This window comes from Myotis daubentonii, chromosome 10 (genome assembly GCF_963259705.1).
Source record: "Myotis daubentonii chromosome 10, mMyoDau2.1, whole genome shotgun sequence".
Lineage (NCBI taxonomy): Eukaryota > Metazoa > Chordata > Mammalia > Chiroptera > Vespertilionidae > Myotis > Myotis daubentonii.
Window position 1 is genome coordinate 36,333,014 of NC_081849.1, and position 14,698 is coordinate 36,347,711.

The 14,698-nt window shown below is 38.6% G+C and overlaps 1 protein-coding gene across 1 annotated transcript in view; it reads left to right on the forward strand.

The window, feature by feature from the left end:
- The first annotated feature begins 1,047 nt into the window (after positions 1-1,047).
- Positions 1,048-14,698, forward strand: part of CNTNAP2 (contactin associated protein 2) — a 1,845,032-nt gene continuing 1,831,381 nt past the window's right edge. Inside the window, exon 1 of the mRNA XM_059712082.1 lies at positions 1,048-1,799. Coding sequence (XP_059568065.1) covers positions 1,703-1,799 — 97 coding nt within the window. The 5' untranslated portion in view covers positions 1,048-1,702. The remainder of the gene's footprint in view (positions 1,800-14,698) is intronic.

A 14,698-nucleotide genomic window follows, 5' to 3' on the forward strand; every position in this document is an offset into this window, starting at 1 on the left:
TAAACTCCGAGTCTATTGCAGGAGTAGCCAAGTCTCTATAAAAATTTTATTTATCTTGAAAGGCAAATGCTTGTTCCTTGCATAATACTGAAAGACATCGTTACTCCTACTTGACCCTCCCTAAACATCGTTAGATAGTTAGGTGGCCAATCATTCTTAACTGTGTCAGTAAAGTCAGGGAAACGGTTGGTTCTGCAGAGAGATAAGATTCCAAGTACTTTATGGAGCCTGAATGGAAGGATGGAGGAGGGAGGGTGGACAGGTGGGAGCTGGAGAGAATAGCGTCTGATTTATGAGGGGCAATATCTAAATGGGCATAGGAAATCTGGGTCTCTCTAGAGATATTCACAATCCTTGGTACTTGTCATGCACCAGAGACCCTGAAGCAATTATCCGTATGTCTGCTTGTTTATTTCAGTTCGGGTTTGTGCGTGTTTACCGGAATGTAGTTTTCCTGGCAGCCTCGGCTTGCAGGGTGTCCGTGTGCATATGCACGAGTATGAATTAATTACGTATTGAAAACATCTGCATTAGGGGCGTCTGCAGTCCCCGCCGCCCCATTCGGGAGGCTCGGCTCCATCACTTGGTGTTAGGACCGCTGGAAGACCTGCCCGTCGGGCGCCTGACTGTGAATCCCGGGGGGCCAGAGCTCGGGGAGCCTGTACCATCTCTATGTGAAGGGGAGGAGGGAAGTCAAAGGGAAGGCGCCCGAGCGAAGGGATTCTGCTTCCCGGGGCTGGGGTGGGGGCAGCCCGGGTGCCAAGACTGCCCAGCAAATTCCCAACTTCAGCATCGCCTCCCACCGGGGGAGGGGCACGCGGCTCCTACCTGGGCCCCCGCCTCGTCCGAGGGCGCCCGGGCCCTGGGGTGTCAGCTCCTGTCTGCTGGCCAAGGCGGCGAGGGCTGGGCAGAAGGGCTCTGCTGGCTGGGGGTGGGGGGGAAGGGAAGGGGGGGATGCTGAGGGGCGGGAGGGGCAGGAGGAGGAGGAGGAGCCTGGGAGGAGACTGGAGCGGTGAGGAGGAGGGAGGGCTCCCGCCTAGCCCGCCGCCGGCTTTGCAGGCGCTGCTGGCGGCGTCTCCAGCACTCCGCCCGCTGCTGCTCGGCTGCTCCGCCGGGAGATGCTGCCCCGCGCCGCGCCGCGCTGAGGCCGTGCGTGCGCCGCGCCGCCGGCTGCGTCCCCGGCCCCGAGTCTCCAAGTGAGCGCAGCTGACGGGCGGCCGCCACCCCTCGGAGTCCCGCTGCCCAGCGGCCAGGGGAGCGCGCTGGCTCGCCGTGCCCCCCGCAGCTGCCCCTCCGTCCCCGGCGCGCACCCCTCTTCCCCGGCTCCCTGCGCTCTTCGGATCTGCCCCCCGGTCCTCGGGTCATTTATTTCGCCCCCTCGGAGGCAGAGAGCGGGGTAGGGGGTCCCCTCCTCGGCGCCCCCTCCCTTTCTTTCTCGGGGTGAATTTCTGCCCCCGGGCATTTCTCGGGCGCCGCGCAAAGGCCAGCCCCACGCGCCGGAGGAGAAGCCGCGACTCCCGGCGGCTCGGAACGGGCAGGACCGGAGCCTGGCGGGGCGGAGTGGCCGAGCGGCGGCGGCGGGCGGCGCTGGGCGTGCGCAGGGGTCTGAGGACGGCCCGACACCCTGGGAGAATCCCCCGCCGCGTGGGACGGCGCCCCTCCGCAGCGAGCTTCCGGAGCACCGCGAGCCGGGAGGCGAAGGATGCTGTCGGCGCGGCCAGCGGGCTGCGGGGCAGCGCTGTGGCTCGGGCTGGTCAGCGGCGTCCTCTGCAGAGCCTGGACGGCCCCCTCCGCGTCCCGTGAGTATCCTCCCGCCCGCTCGCCCCGCGCCGCGGCCGCGTCCCTGCCGCAGGGCTGTGCCACCCCGGTCGGTGCCCTCCCCCAGGTGCATTCGCGGTGCTCGCCCCGGTTTGGGTGCGTGTCCCCGCGGTCACGCACTTGCAGCCACTGCAGCAGGCAAACTCCGAACCCGGCGCTCCCGGGTGCGGGGCCCAGGGTGGTGACGCTGGAGATGTTTCTGGAAAGTTGTGCCTGGTCGTGGAGACGGGTTGGCAACTGCTGGGTTAGAGTGATGCGTGTAGAGGACGGCTTCTGGGGAGTTGTTCCTCCACTTTCGAGTGTCTGTGTGTGTGGACGAAGTTCGTGGTATTTTGCTTCGGGAGGTTGGTCGGTAGCTGGAAAGTGACGACTCTGGCAGAAATAAGTTTCTTATTTTTGTTGATGGTTTCCACTTACATGAGCACGTATTTGGGGTTGAAAGAGGAGCACCTTTTGAGCCGTTTGGACACCTATGGACTTGTCTTTAAACCTCCCTCCCACCCACCCCAAGAAGTTCATGACCACTCAGCACTTGCTTACTAAAATGGAGACAGTGGATCCAGTATTCTCACGGAAATTGCTTGCGTTCTTTGGCTGTTTGAGGTAATGCAGTCTAGGACTTGGGGCAGTCAGTGCAACGCATCAGTAATGTAGTCATGAGCAGATTTCAAGTTCTCAGGGAAACGATGCTAGTCCATGTGTTTATCTCAGTGTGTTTTTGCTTAAAAAATCGCTCATGTTTTCATGAGGTTAGAAAGACAGAGGATTCCACCCCATCTTCTGCATTGCTTTGGAAGCGCATGGTGGCTCCTTGGTTCAGGAAGAGTTAAACATTGCTAGGGTCGCCTATAGCAATCTCAGGGTAAAGTTCATATGCACAGACTTGTTTCTGAGAATGAGCAAGGTGTTTAACAGTAATCATGAAAGTTTAATAATGTTTCCCATTAAAAAGAAAAAGTTCAGTGTTTTCCAGAATTAATCCTATGGGAAGTAGTCCTGTCTCTGTTGTTTACAAGATCCTTGGATGCATTAATGCACCTGTGTTTCTGTGTGTTAATATCAATGTTCTTATTCTGGGGTGTACATATGAATAAGAGTAAGTATCGAAAAGGACTTAACCAGGTGTGCTAAAGAATCTACTACATAACAGTATCATATGATGAACCAGCATTGGCTTTGAGATACTTTCCCAGACACAGTATTTGCTTTGCTTTTCTTGCACCGAAAGATACAGAAGCCACTAAATGACAAAGTTTATAATGAACTTGAAAAACATTTTATAGGTGTGTTTTTTTCTTCAAAAAACAGATTAAACCTAAAAAGTGATATATTATTAATGTTTAATGTCAATTTAATAGATTGAAACAGAAATTGTGAAAATATGATGCTTGGCATTAATATTTACATAAATATCTGACTGTATCCTGAGGAAATTATTTTGATGAAATTTGATTCTACTTCAAGGTCTGTTGATATCGAACTAACTGCCACTTTTCTAAGAAAATAACTTATTATGAAGAAAGTTTATTCCGTTCACTGATTGAAAGCGCTCAAACCAGGGTTTTTCCTGACTTCTGTATTTCATCTTTCTGTACACGTTAGTTGTAATGGATGAATCTGAAACACTTGTCATGTGTCAAGCCTGGCACAAATGCAACCATTGGGTAAGAATGGAAAAGTTGTTATTTCAGAAATATATTCTTCGTTTTTCCAACTTAGTTAGAAATTGGAGCTAGGGAAGAGCAGAGACCATTACTTTTAAGATAATTAATGTTATGTTTGATTATTAAAATACATTTATTGAGCGATTATATTCCATTGTTAAAAATGTATAATGGCCTAATTAAGATGACTTTTCACTTCATTTTAATTTCAATTGTGTCCCCAAAACTCAAAGTTGCCTCAAATCCTGGAAATGAATTAAATAATAAGAGTGATAATAGGCTTGAATGATTACAATGAGTTTCATGTGTTCAGTACTTTAAATTTACATTTTTATACTTCATGAAAAATTGTACTCATATACAATTCTTCTGAAGAAGAATGAGAGTTATATTCTTAATACTGAAAACATTCAAAGGGGAAAAATGGTAACTGCATGCATCTACGATAATGAACAACTCAACCAGGAGAGGTCATCACAAGACAAAAAGTACCATAAAAAATCAAAAAGTAACTTTTTATTTGGTACACATTTCAAAATATGATGACAATGCTAAAACCTTCTGTCCTCAAATAACTTTTTAATATGATGGACATTTGTAGAAGATACAGTTAAATATTTTTTTCATTTCAATACCATTTCAAATATATATTTGCTTTTGGCTTTTTTCTGTTATATTGAAGTGCATATTATTGTCGATACTATGTTTTTCAAATATGTTTTTTATTATTGGTTTTTTTAAGAGGAAAAGAGGGAGGGAGAGAGAGAAGGTAACACCCATCAGCTGCCTCCTACACGCCCCCTAGTGGGGATCAAATCCTAAACCCAGGCATATGCCCTGACAGGGAATCACACTGGAGATCTCTCAGTGCATGGGACTAAGCTCAACCAACTGAATCACACAGGCCATATCTTGATACGATGTTTCTTACAATCAGTCTAAAATAACTTTACATAAGCACATCTCTCGGATTAAGTAGAAAGAGTCTAATTTCCTGACGGATAGTGAAAAAGAGCTGATGCTGAGCTGATGGAATCATGTAACTTTCCTTCCTTATAAATATACATGTATAGGTCACATATGTAGTAAAGTTTAAGTAGAATATTTTCTCTTAGGGAGTTGCATTTATTTGAATATATTTGAAAGACCCTGATAGTGCAGTTCTAAATGATGAGAAGTTTGAGGCAGCATTTCATGAATTTAATTTATTCCCAAAGCATATTAAATTTTTGCTTAAATAGTGCTTTCTGGTAAAGGTCACTTTACATTATTTTATATACCCATTAAAGTATAATTTCAATTACTATCACATTTATGAAGTGTGTCTTCAATTGATCAAATACTTTTTAACAAATATGTTTTTACATATACAAGCATATATCAATATCTGTATGTATAATCCTTTAAATGCATGTTATATAATATACAAACACATAATATTATTAATATAGGATTACATTATGTATTTATTGTATGTAAAATATTTATATATTTTCTGACATGTCTTTCAAGGAGTCTCACTGCCTACAAGTTCATAGATAAATCTTTTTATGAGCAATTACTTCAAGTAATGCAACAATATCAAAACCACAGTAAATTGGCCTATTTTGTTTCTCTTGAATTTATATAATACCCTACAAGTGGTATCTTTCAAATAGTGAAATTAAGTATAAAGTATATAATAAATATAAAAGTAAATACTATTGGTTTACATTGAGCTTGAACATGTTTCTAACATATATTAATTTAATTAATATTTACATTGTGAAAAATTAAATTAAGAAAATAACATTGTCTTAATACAATGAATTTAAATAAAAAAGTGCGTTAGGCCAGCAAAATGTATTGGTTGATAAGAGGTAATACATATTTACATAATGTAAACTAATAAGAAAATGTCGTTTTACCTTTGCAAGAGAAATGTATAACCCTGATTTCATTATCAGTACAGATATTCAGGAAACAGGAACCTTTGTCCAAGTTTTACTCCTTTAACACCAATCTATGATAAAATTGGGTAAAAAAAAAAAAGAATTCACAATTCAATATAGGCTTTCATTAACCTTTATACCGTTTCAAACAGAAAACATATCCTTTTCAGGTGACAACTAACATCAAAGTTGTTTGATGCATATCATATTTTAAAAATCATATTTCTAATTTATTTTTTCTATTTTAATTGGCAGGGTGTTTCAAGTTCTCTAACATCTCTGAGATTTTTAAATCACTTGTTTTAATTAGTAGATTCTTCCAGAGAAAATATTAATAATAAAAATTTTAAGGCTGAACTATTAAGTCTTCATTTCTGATGTATTGTTTTTATGATTGAAGCGTAAAAGGAATTTGCTGTAGTTCCCTCTTGTCTTGCTTCTCTTTTTAAAACTCAGTATTATTTGTACAGAGTAAGGAGAGATTCTAGGCTTAGAAATTCCTATTTCTTCTAGCGTGTGATTTTCTTAAAAATGTTGAACATCTGGAGAACCAACCCCATGTTATCTGGGCAGTGATGGATGCTACTAAGTTGAAGAAATATAACATGTAATTTCAAAAATTTCCCATATCTAATCTTGTAGAGAAGTGCTTTATCATTTATTGCTACTTACAAAGTTCAACAACAGAGTACATAATTTTAACCTCAAAACTACGATGTTATGGAAATAAAGCAAATGCTATACTTACATCTACATAAGTAGTTGACATTGAATGTTAGCAGTGTTTCTAAAGAATACATATTTTAAGCTAAGTAGATATTAAAACATAAGGTATATTTGTATAATTATTTAATGGGCGTTTGGAAGGAATTTTGACACTTTAATGTGCAAGAATAGTCATGGAATGATCTTCACGTAGCCTTTAACTTTTCATGTGAGAAACTTAAAAGAGAATACTTGTCAGCAGTGATTAGTGAAAACACTGGATCTCCCATCTCCTGGGATCTTTCCAACCTGCATGTGACAGCTTGACCAACTAAAGATGTTGTTGGGACAAGGAGGTGCCATCTCTCTATCCTGTTTCCTTTATGAGGTGGAAACTCCATTGGCAACTCTCTTAGCCTCTATCTCTACAGTTCACTCATTCCTGGCCATGTTAGGTAGGGTGACTGACCTAACATGGTCAAGTAGCTAGTGTACTGAGCTCCTTCTTCTTCCTTCCAGGCTGCCTGCACAAGGTATAGATTCTGCTGAAAGATATATATATATATATAAGAGTAGGCTATGCCTCTGCAAGAATTTATGTGATAGGATAAGGAACCTTTGGTTCTTGCTATGGCTAGAAAGTCTGTTACATTTCAGAATTAAAGTTAATGCATCCAATTGTTGCCATACATTTAAGCCATACTCCCCTGTATCAGTAATTATTATGTAAGGGGGGTCATATTTGCTCTCCACCTGTGACTTTGTTTCTAATCTAATACTCAGGCAGAGGTGGGAGCGCTAGTTAGTGTGCCCTATCACACCCAGATATATTAAAATTGCCAATAATTAGCTTAGTTAGTACTGAACTAAATGAACATGAGGAAACTTTTGCATATGTTAAAAACCAGCAACAACATAAAAGTTGACCCAGCTGGTGTGGCTCAGTGGTTGAGCATCAACCTAGGAACCAGGAGGTCATGGTTTAATTCCTGATCAGAGCACATGCTGGGGTCCCAGGCTTGATCCCCAGTGGGGTGTGTGCAGGCGGCAGCTGATCAATAATTCTCTCTTATCTTTCATGTTTCTATCTCTCCCTTCCTCTCTGAAATTAATAAAAATATATATTTTTTAAAAAGTTGGTTTTTTTACTTCTGATGTTTAGTTGGGGAAGTGGACTTTCTCTCATTATGATCTGTAAAAACCCTCCTATTCGTTCATTCATTCATATTTCTGAATGGTCCTGTTAGTGATGGTATTTTTTTTTCTTTTTCAGAGAAACACTTAGAATACAGTGCTTTTTCTATGGTCAATAACATTACCAATTTAAACACATCTTCGTTACAGACTTTAAAGACTAACACATTCAGTTCCATCTCATCCATTTAAGAATCACAGGAATTCGACATGCCTAGAGCTGGCAGTTACTTCATGTTCTTGCCCCTTCTGCACAACTAAGAAGAGTTAGATATTTTGAGTCAATTATTCTCTTAAAAAATGAGTCATATGCACTTTGTAAACAATGTTGTTAATTTCCCCAACTGTAAATTTTGAAAAAGATCTTGTTAAACTCTTATTTAGTTCATTTTGGGGGTAGACTATTCATAACAACAGCTTGAAGTAACTGGTTTGTTTTTTATAGCACTCCAGATTTTTAAACCTCCCCTGATAGTAGGAAATCTGGAAATAAAGATGTATTGGTTGACTCTGAGCTTGCTGGCTGCAGATATATTCTCGGCACACTGCAAAAGTGGGAAAGAAATACGGAAGGGCTCCTGAGGGCCATATTCTACATTTTCCTTATGACTTACGTTTGTTGGAAATACTCTCACAAACATACATAGTGATACATTCCTTAATGTTTTCATGTTCAGGGAGGAGGTAAAATTAGTCCCATGAATACTTTTACCAGGAAAAACATATCCCCAAACATCTATAAGGCTTCTACTCCCCTTTGCTAGCCCATCACCCCTGCTTTGTTTGCACTGGGCTGGTGTCTTAGCTGCCTGGGAACGTGAATCGGACAGAATGGCCATGCAGGTGTGACTTCACACTGTCAGGTTCGCTGAATCTGTGATGTGTGGTGCAGTTATATTGGAATCAAGTTATGTAAAGTTTAATCAAATTCAGCAAGGATTGCTCACTTTTATGCATTAGATATCATTTTGAAAAGGAGTATGTAAAAAGAAAAATGTTTCTTTGACTCCTAACTTTCTACTATTATAATGCCATCATGTTATTTGATTACTAGTATTATTTCAAAGGAATACATGGAAAAAGTAAATACATATACTTTGAATTAATAAAACAACTTAGGCAGTGAGATACCACGATTTGCCAAAGAAAATAGTATGTTTACCACTAAGAATAGTTTCTTAAAACAAAAGGTACTTATTGATAATTTTAAGTTATATGGACTCCAATGGTCATTTTGAACTCAAGATAAAACATTTGTTCATTAAATTATATCACTCTGTAACTCATTTTACTGGATAGTCACCTCTTAACGGAAATCAAATTATTAAGAAAATTTATAAGTGGATATTTTTCTTTATATACTCTGTATATCTTTTTCAGATTTTGGACAAAATATATAAACAGAAGAACTACATGAAAAATTTCAGCCTAAATTATGTTTTGTGGCAAAGTTTTAGCATATTTTAGGGGTGTTACTCGTTTAAAATTTACTAAATATACATTAACAATGGCCTAAGCTGCATTAACTTACTTAATTGCTAATAAATTTTAAGCCTAAATTTATAGATGTAAAAAGTGTATTTGAAGCATTTTGGTTCAACCAAACAAAATACATCTGGAAAATCATATGTGAATGTCAATTTTAGATGATTAAATGAATATGCTGCTAGGTTAATGTTTTCAGTGTCAAGCAGCCTGAGAACATGTGACGACCTGGCTTTTTTTTCTTCTCCTTTTGTGCTCATAGCCACAAACACATAAATTTGATGCCACCATGAAGGCAGATGTTGCTAATTTATAATGGCTTTTTTTTTTCTCAGTGCATCTGAATATGGTCACAGAATCAAAAACTTCTCTATACAGTGCCCCATGCAATCATATATAGGGTGTCCCCCAAAATGTATACACACTTTGAATGATTACAAAGTCAGTGTCTATTCACATACAGTTCATTTTCAAATTTAAAAGATTCTACAGAAATCAATAATTTTTTTGTCAATGCCTGTTTTCAAACTGATGGCTGCTCTGGTTCATGCACTGCTGATAACATGAAGCAATGGAATCACAGACATCAAGAATCGTTTGTTCAATATTTGTGTGCCCTCAATTCGTGGACTGTTGCCGGTTTTGTACAATAAATTTGATCTTTTATATATTCCCATAAGAAGTCTAGTGGCACTTTAAGATGAATTTTTTTTTTGTTCAAAACTCAGTCTGGCTTCACCCATTATTTTAAATCAGTTAAACTTGAAAAGGAGTGAAAATTAAGTGAATTATCAGCTGTTAAAGTATGTGTACATTATGGGGGGGGGGGAATACCCTATATAATCTTATCAAATTTGCCCTATCAAATATACTATAACACCATCACCAGAAAATGTTCAGCTAACTTATGGTTAGTGATAAAATTCACTCACTGTTATTTAAATTACTTGGTTATTATTAGATGTTCTCACATGAAAAGAATATTGAAAATAATGCATATGCTTTTTCTTTAATAGATGTTTCCTCATTGAGTTCCTCAGATTTGTAGTGACTTACATTTTCAGCAGCAACAATAAATGTTTTATTCCATAACCATGCAGCAATAGACATTATTATGCTTTGAAATGTTTTCTGTTTGTTTGGGTTTTTTTGCTAATTGGTATAAATAGCTATTATTTGTTGAGTGTACTCCAAATTTTTATATGTGTTAACTCATTTATTCCTTACAACAACTCCCCAGTTTGCAGATGAAGAAACTCAAGCAGAGAAGTTAAATAGATTTTGCCCAGGTTAGCAGTATGATCTATTCCAACAGAACTGTGTTCTTAACCATGGCACTCCTGGCTGAGCATGAAATAGTGTGCCACTGAATTTCCATTTCTCTGATTCTGTGTTTCACCTTGCTTCTAGGCAATATTTTAAGAGTTAATTGATTCTCATGTAGCATTACAGGGGGAAAAAACCTTATGCTATTTCTCTTTTATTTACTTGTTTTTTAATCAAATTGTTATATATTCTGATGACTTAAAAAGTATATTTGTAAACAGGAAAATATATATTTGACATAAACAGATAAACACAACTTATTTTAATGATAGTCATATCATAAAATAATACATACAATGGCACTTACATTCTCCCTTTAAATAATAAAGTGATTTTGCCATGTAATTCTACCTTTCACATACATTTAACAGCCATGTGGTGAAAACACTTATTTAAAGCTGTGTAAAATACTTAATACTAAAATATTAAAATGCATTGTCAGATACAACTAAAAGCTATTTTAAACTGGTCCTCAGGGCATTTTTTTAGTCTGTATCCCAAACTGTAATATCATTGCCATCACTAGGGTTAAAAGATAATTCCTGTGTAATCTATAACCATTGTTTTGAGTATCAATTTTGTGTCATGTCTAAACAATCAAGCTTTTCTTGAAAGTCTTGTTGTGAGGAAAGCTTGCTTTAATGGCAGTGGGAATATATTTGTCTCAAAAATAATTGTTAGTTCTAAGGCTTGAATATTTCTTGTATTTATTCCCTGCTCTCCATTCCCATCATCACAGCTCTAGTTACGATTTTCAGTGTTTCCTTTGAGGCATTAATTTAGTAGATTCGTAGAACACCTCTGCTTTTAATCATTCTTTAACATCAATATCTATGCCAGAGATACTTTTCTAAAACACAGTTCTTGTCCTGGCTCTCCACTTCTCTGGTTCTTGCCGTCCCTTTGATGTCATTGCTCCCTAACCCAACATTTGCACCTCATGTAACCTAATCATACTGAAATCCTTGCAGTTTCTACAGTGAAACATGTTTTTTATTGTGTTTTTCTTATGCCTTCTTACATTCTGTTGTCTCTTTTGGAACGTCTTTTTTATCTATTTATCTGATGTGAGAAAAATGCATTTGTAGTTCAAGCCTCAAACTTTGGAGCAAATCGGAGGTACCATCACCTCCCTGTGGCAATTTGATGTAATCACAGACAAAATACTAAGAAAGTACTAAGCAGTTTCTTTGCTATATGAATTTACAAGAAATAATGACAAGTAATGAAAGCCACTTTCAATTATCCGGCATTAGAATGAGAAATTATGCCAAATTGTTGACAATAGAAGGAAAGTAATGGATAAAACTCAGATACTTTTTAAAAAAATCATCATTTATACATGAATATTAACCCATCATTTCAAGGTTAATAATGAAACCAAACTGTGAAAGTTCTAAAACCTCTCCAACCATTTTCCTACATGGCTCTATTTTGAAGCATTTTCTGTACTTCGCTTAAGCCATATGGTTGGTCAGATTTCTTCAAAGCCACACATGACTTCCCTCTACAAAGCATGTTGTTGCAATAAAATACCTATCTTATTAATACAAATCAAAGACAGACATCAACAAAATAATTATTGTACCTAACAGGTACTTTAAATAGAGTGCTTACAGTGTCAGAAAATCTTGTAAATGATAGAGGTAGCTGTAGAGAAACTTTATAATTATACTAGAGGCCTGGTGCACAACATTTGTGCACTGGGGGACGTGGGGGTCCCTCAGCCGACCTGTACCCTCTCCAATCTGGGAGCCCTCAGGGGAGCCCTCTCTAACCCAGGAGTTTCTGTCTGTCTTTGCAATCATATGAGCGAATTGTCTGAGACCCCCAACTCAGTTTGGTTTGTTGCTCACAGAATAATAGAGGCATTTTTTTTTCTTTGCTTCATTGGTGGAGATTTCCTGGAAGTTTTAGGATATCTTTCCTTTAATTTTTCCTAGACACTCTGATTTTACTTATGTCTCTTGCCTTTGCTTTCCCTCCATCCCCCACTGCAACAGAAACTTGCTCCAGTCTCACTTTGCTCTAGTGTCTATGAGATTCGTCTGCCACCAGAACTACAATATCCAGCATTCCTGGTGTTCCCCACGCTCTGGGCTTCTGCTTCTGGTCCTGGGGCTGCTACCAAAACTACTATTCCCAGAATTTCTGGTGCTCCCCACGATCTTGGTTTACCCTTCCTGCTCTGTCTCCATCTCATGGCCTCCCACTCTGCCAAGTCCTCCAAGCTGCCAGCTCTCCCTCTCTGCTCTCCGTCTGGTGGCTTGAGGAGCCAATTTCCCCAATCCACTCCACTCTCTGCCAGCTCTCCTGCTCTGCGCCTGTGTATTCAAATTAACCCGCCATCTTTGTCAGGTTAATTTGCATACTCACTCCTGATTGGCTGGTGAGCGAAGCAGAGGGATGGTCAATTTACATGTTTCTCACTTATTATATAGGATATATCTGTAGTATATCATAATCTAGCATATTAATTGATATTGCCAAAGTTGACAAGACATGTCAGGTGGCTTGGTTTCTAATATAACAAAAGTATCCTTTGTAAATGCAAAAATAGTCACATATTCAATTTGCTTATAATTTAAATTAACTCTCTCCATCTCTACATTTGAAGCTTTATACATTCTGTGCCTCAACTTTAAAATATCCTCCATTCTATACAGTCTTTACCCTTCTAAAGCCTGCCAGTTCAGTGAAGTCTGTTTTAAATGTTACATCCATTGCACTGATTCCCATGGCCCTGCCTTCTGATAACACAAATTAGTCCCTTTTCTTCTATCCCATAGTTTACACAAGCAAAGCCTATATTTTGTTGATAGATTAATACATATAACGGTGTGGTTGTATCAAAGGAACTAGACTTCAATGAACATCTCTTATAATATTAGGAACTGTATTAATTGCATTGAATTTATTATATAGAATTAGTGAATTACTTTTCTTCTGGAATTCTCACAGCATAAAGATGCTCAAAGAATGTAAAGCTCATCAGTTTCATTTTCTTACTTTTATCAAATTCTCCCTAATACTGACACAAAATTTAAATCCTAGTAAATTCTGGTAAGTAATTGTAGTTGGGCTTTTAATGTAATAAAAGCTTAATATTTTCCCAATAACCACTGCCAAAAATATTTGAAGACATATATGATAAAATCCTATTAAATGCAATTTTAAAATTTAGCCACTATTTTTATAGATAGATAATTAATTCTCAAAGATTAATATATCCATTAAGAGAAGAGACTGTGGTTATATTGAGTTGTAACCTTCAAATTAGCTGTAACATTCCTAGGTACCTAAGTAGTGTTATATAAATTCAATTGAATTGAAATGGGTTAGTTCTGTATATAAATTGTACAGATAGTGAGATTGTAACATCAAGTACATATTTTCTTCTTAGTTTTATTTTTCTAGCTAAAAGCATTGTATTTAGAAGTAATATAATTTAAAAATAATATTAGCTACAAAAAATTTTGTCCGTAACTAAAGGCCCTTATTTTATAAAAATATTGCCTTAAAATTGACATGTTTGTATGAATTAGCAAACAAAATGAAACAGATAAGTATTTCAAAGGATTGTCATTCAAAAGTAATAGGGCTATTAAAGTTATTTTGAAAGATAATTTTTACTTAATGTGAAAGGCAATTTAATTTCAATTTATTATCTGCTATTTGCCCAAAATATATTAGGAAAATATTACTGCAATATGAGTAGTCTTCATATCATGAAAAACATGATTATATAATTATTGACTACAATGATCTGAGACATTTTAGATTTACAAAGAATATATAATCACCCAAAATATAAATTTTGGAACTTAAAATGTGCTGTTACTGTACCTGTTTAGACTATAGGTGGTAAAATGAGAATAACCTATCCGTGTTCAAAAAGAGATTTCAGAATCTATAATAATAAAAGCATAATGTGCTAATTAGACCAGACGTCCTTCCAGACGACCTTCCTGGGGCTGCCAGGGAGGCCCAGGTCCCGGGTGCCTGCCAGCGGCTGGAGGGAAGCCTGGGTCCCGGGTGCCAGAGGGAAGCTGGTGCCGGCAGCTGGGGGGAGGAAGGCCTACTCCTGCATGAATTTCATGCATTGGGCCTCTAGTCTTATAAATAAAAAGGACATTGGTTCATCTCTCAAATTGGCATTATAGAGCTTTTTGTAGAAGGCTTTCAGATCTGTTGTTCTTTCATTTATATGTCTATAATTATAGTACTTAGTGCATCCCATACTGTCCTTGTTTCTACATATTGAACTTTCAAATGGCAGATGCACAATTGGAAAGGCAATTGTCTTTTAATAGTCTGCATACTAGCGACCAGACCAGAGGGCTGGCTTCCGTGGGTTGTCTTGAGACAGCAGTTGCCTAAGAAATAGTGGAAGAGGGACCACTCAGACGCATGCATTGCAGATTGGCATGATTGGGAAAAATGACTGCCCTAGGCCTGCAGCTAAAATTATGTCTCATGATTCTACTTATTAGACTCTTTACAAGCTTCCACATAACACATACAGTTTATAAAATTTTAGTAGAAAAAAGTTGCCATTTAATAATAAGCTTCTGT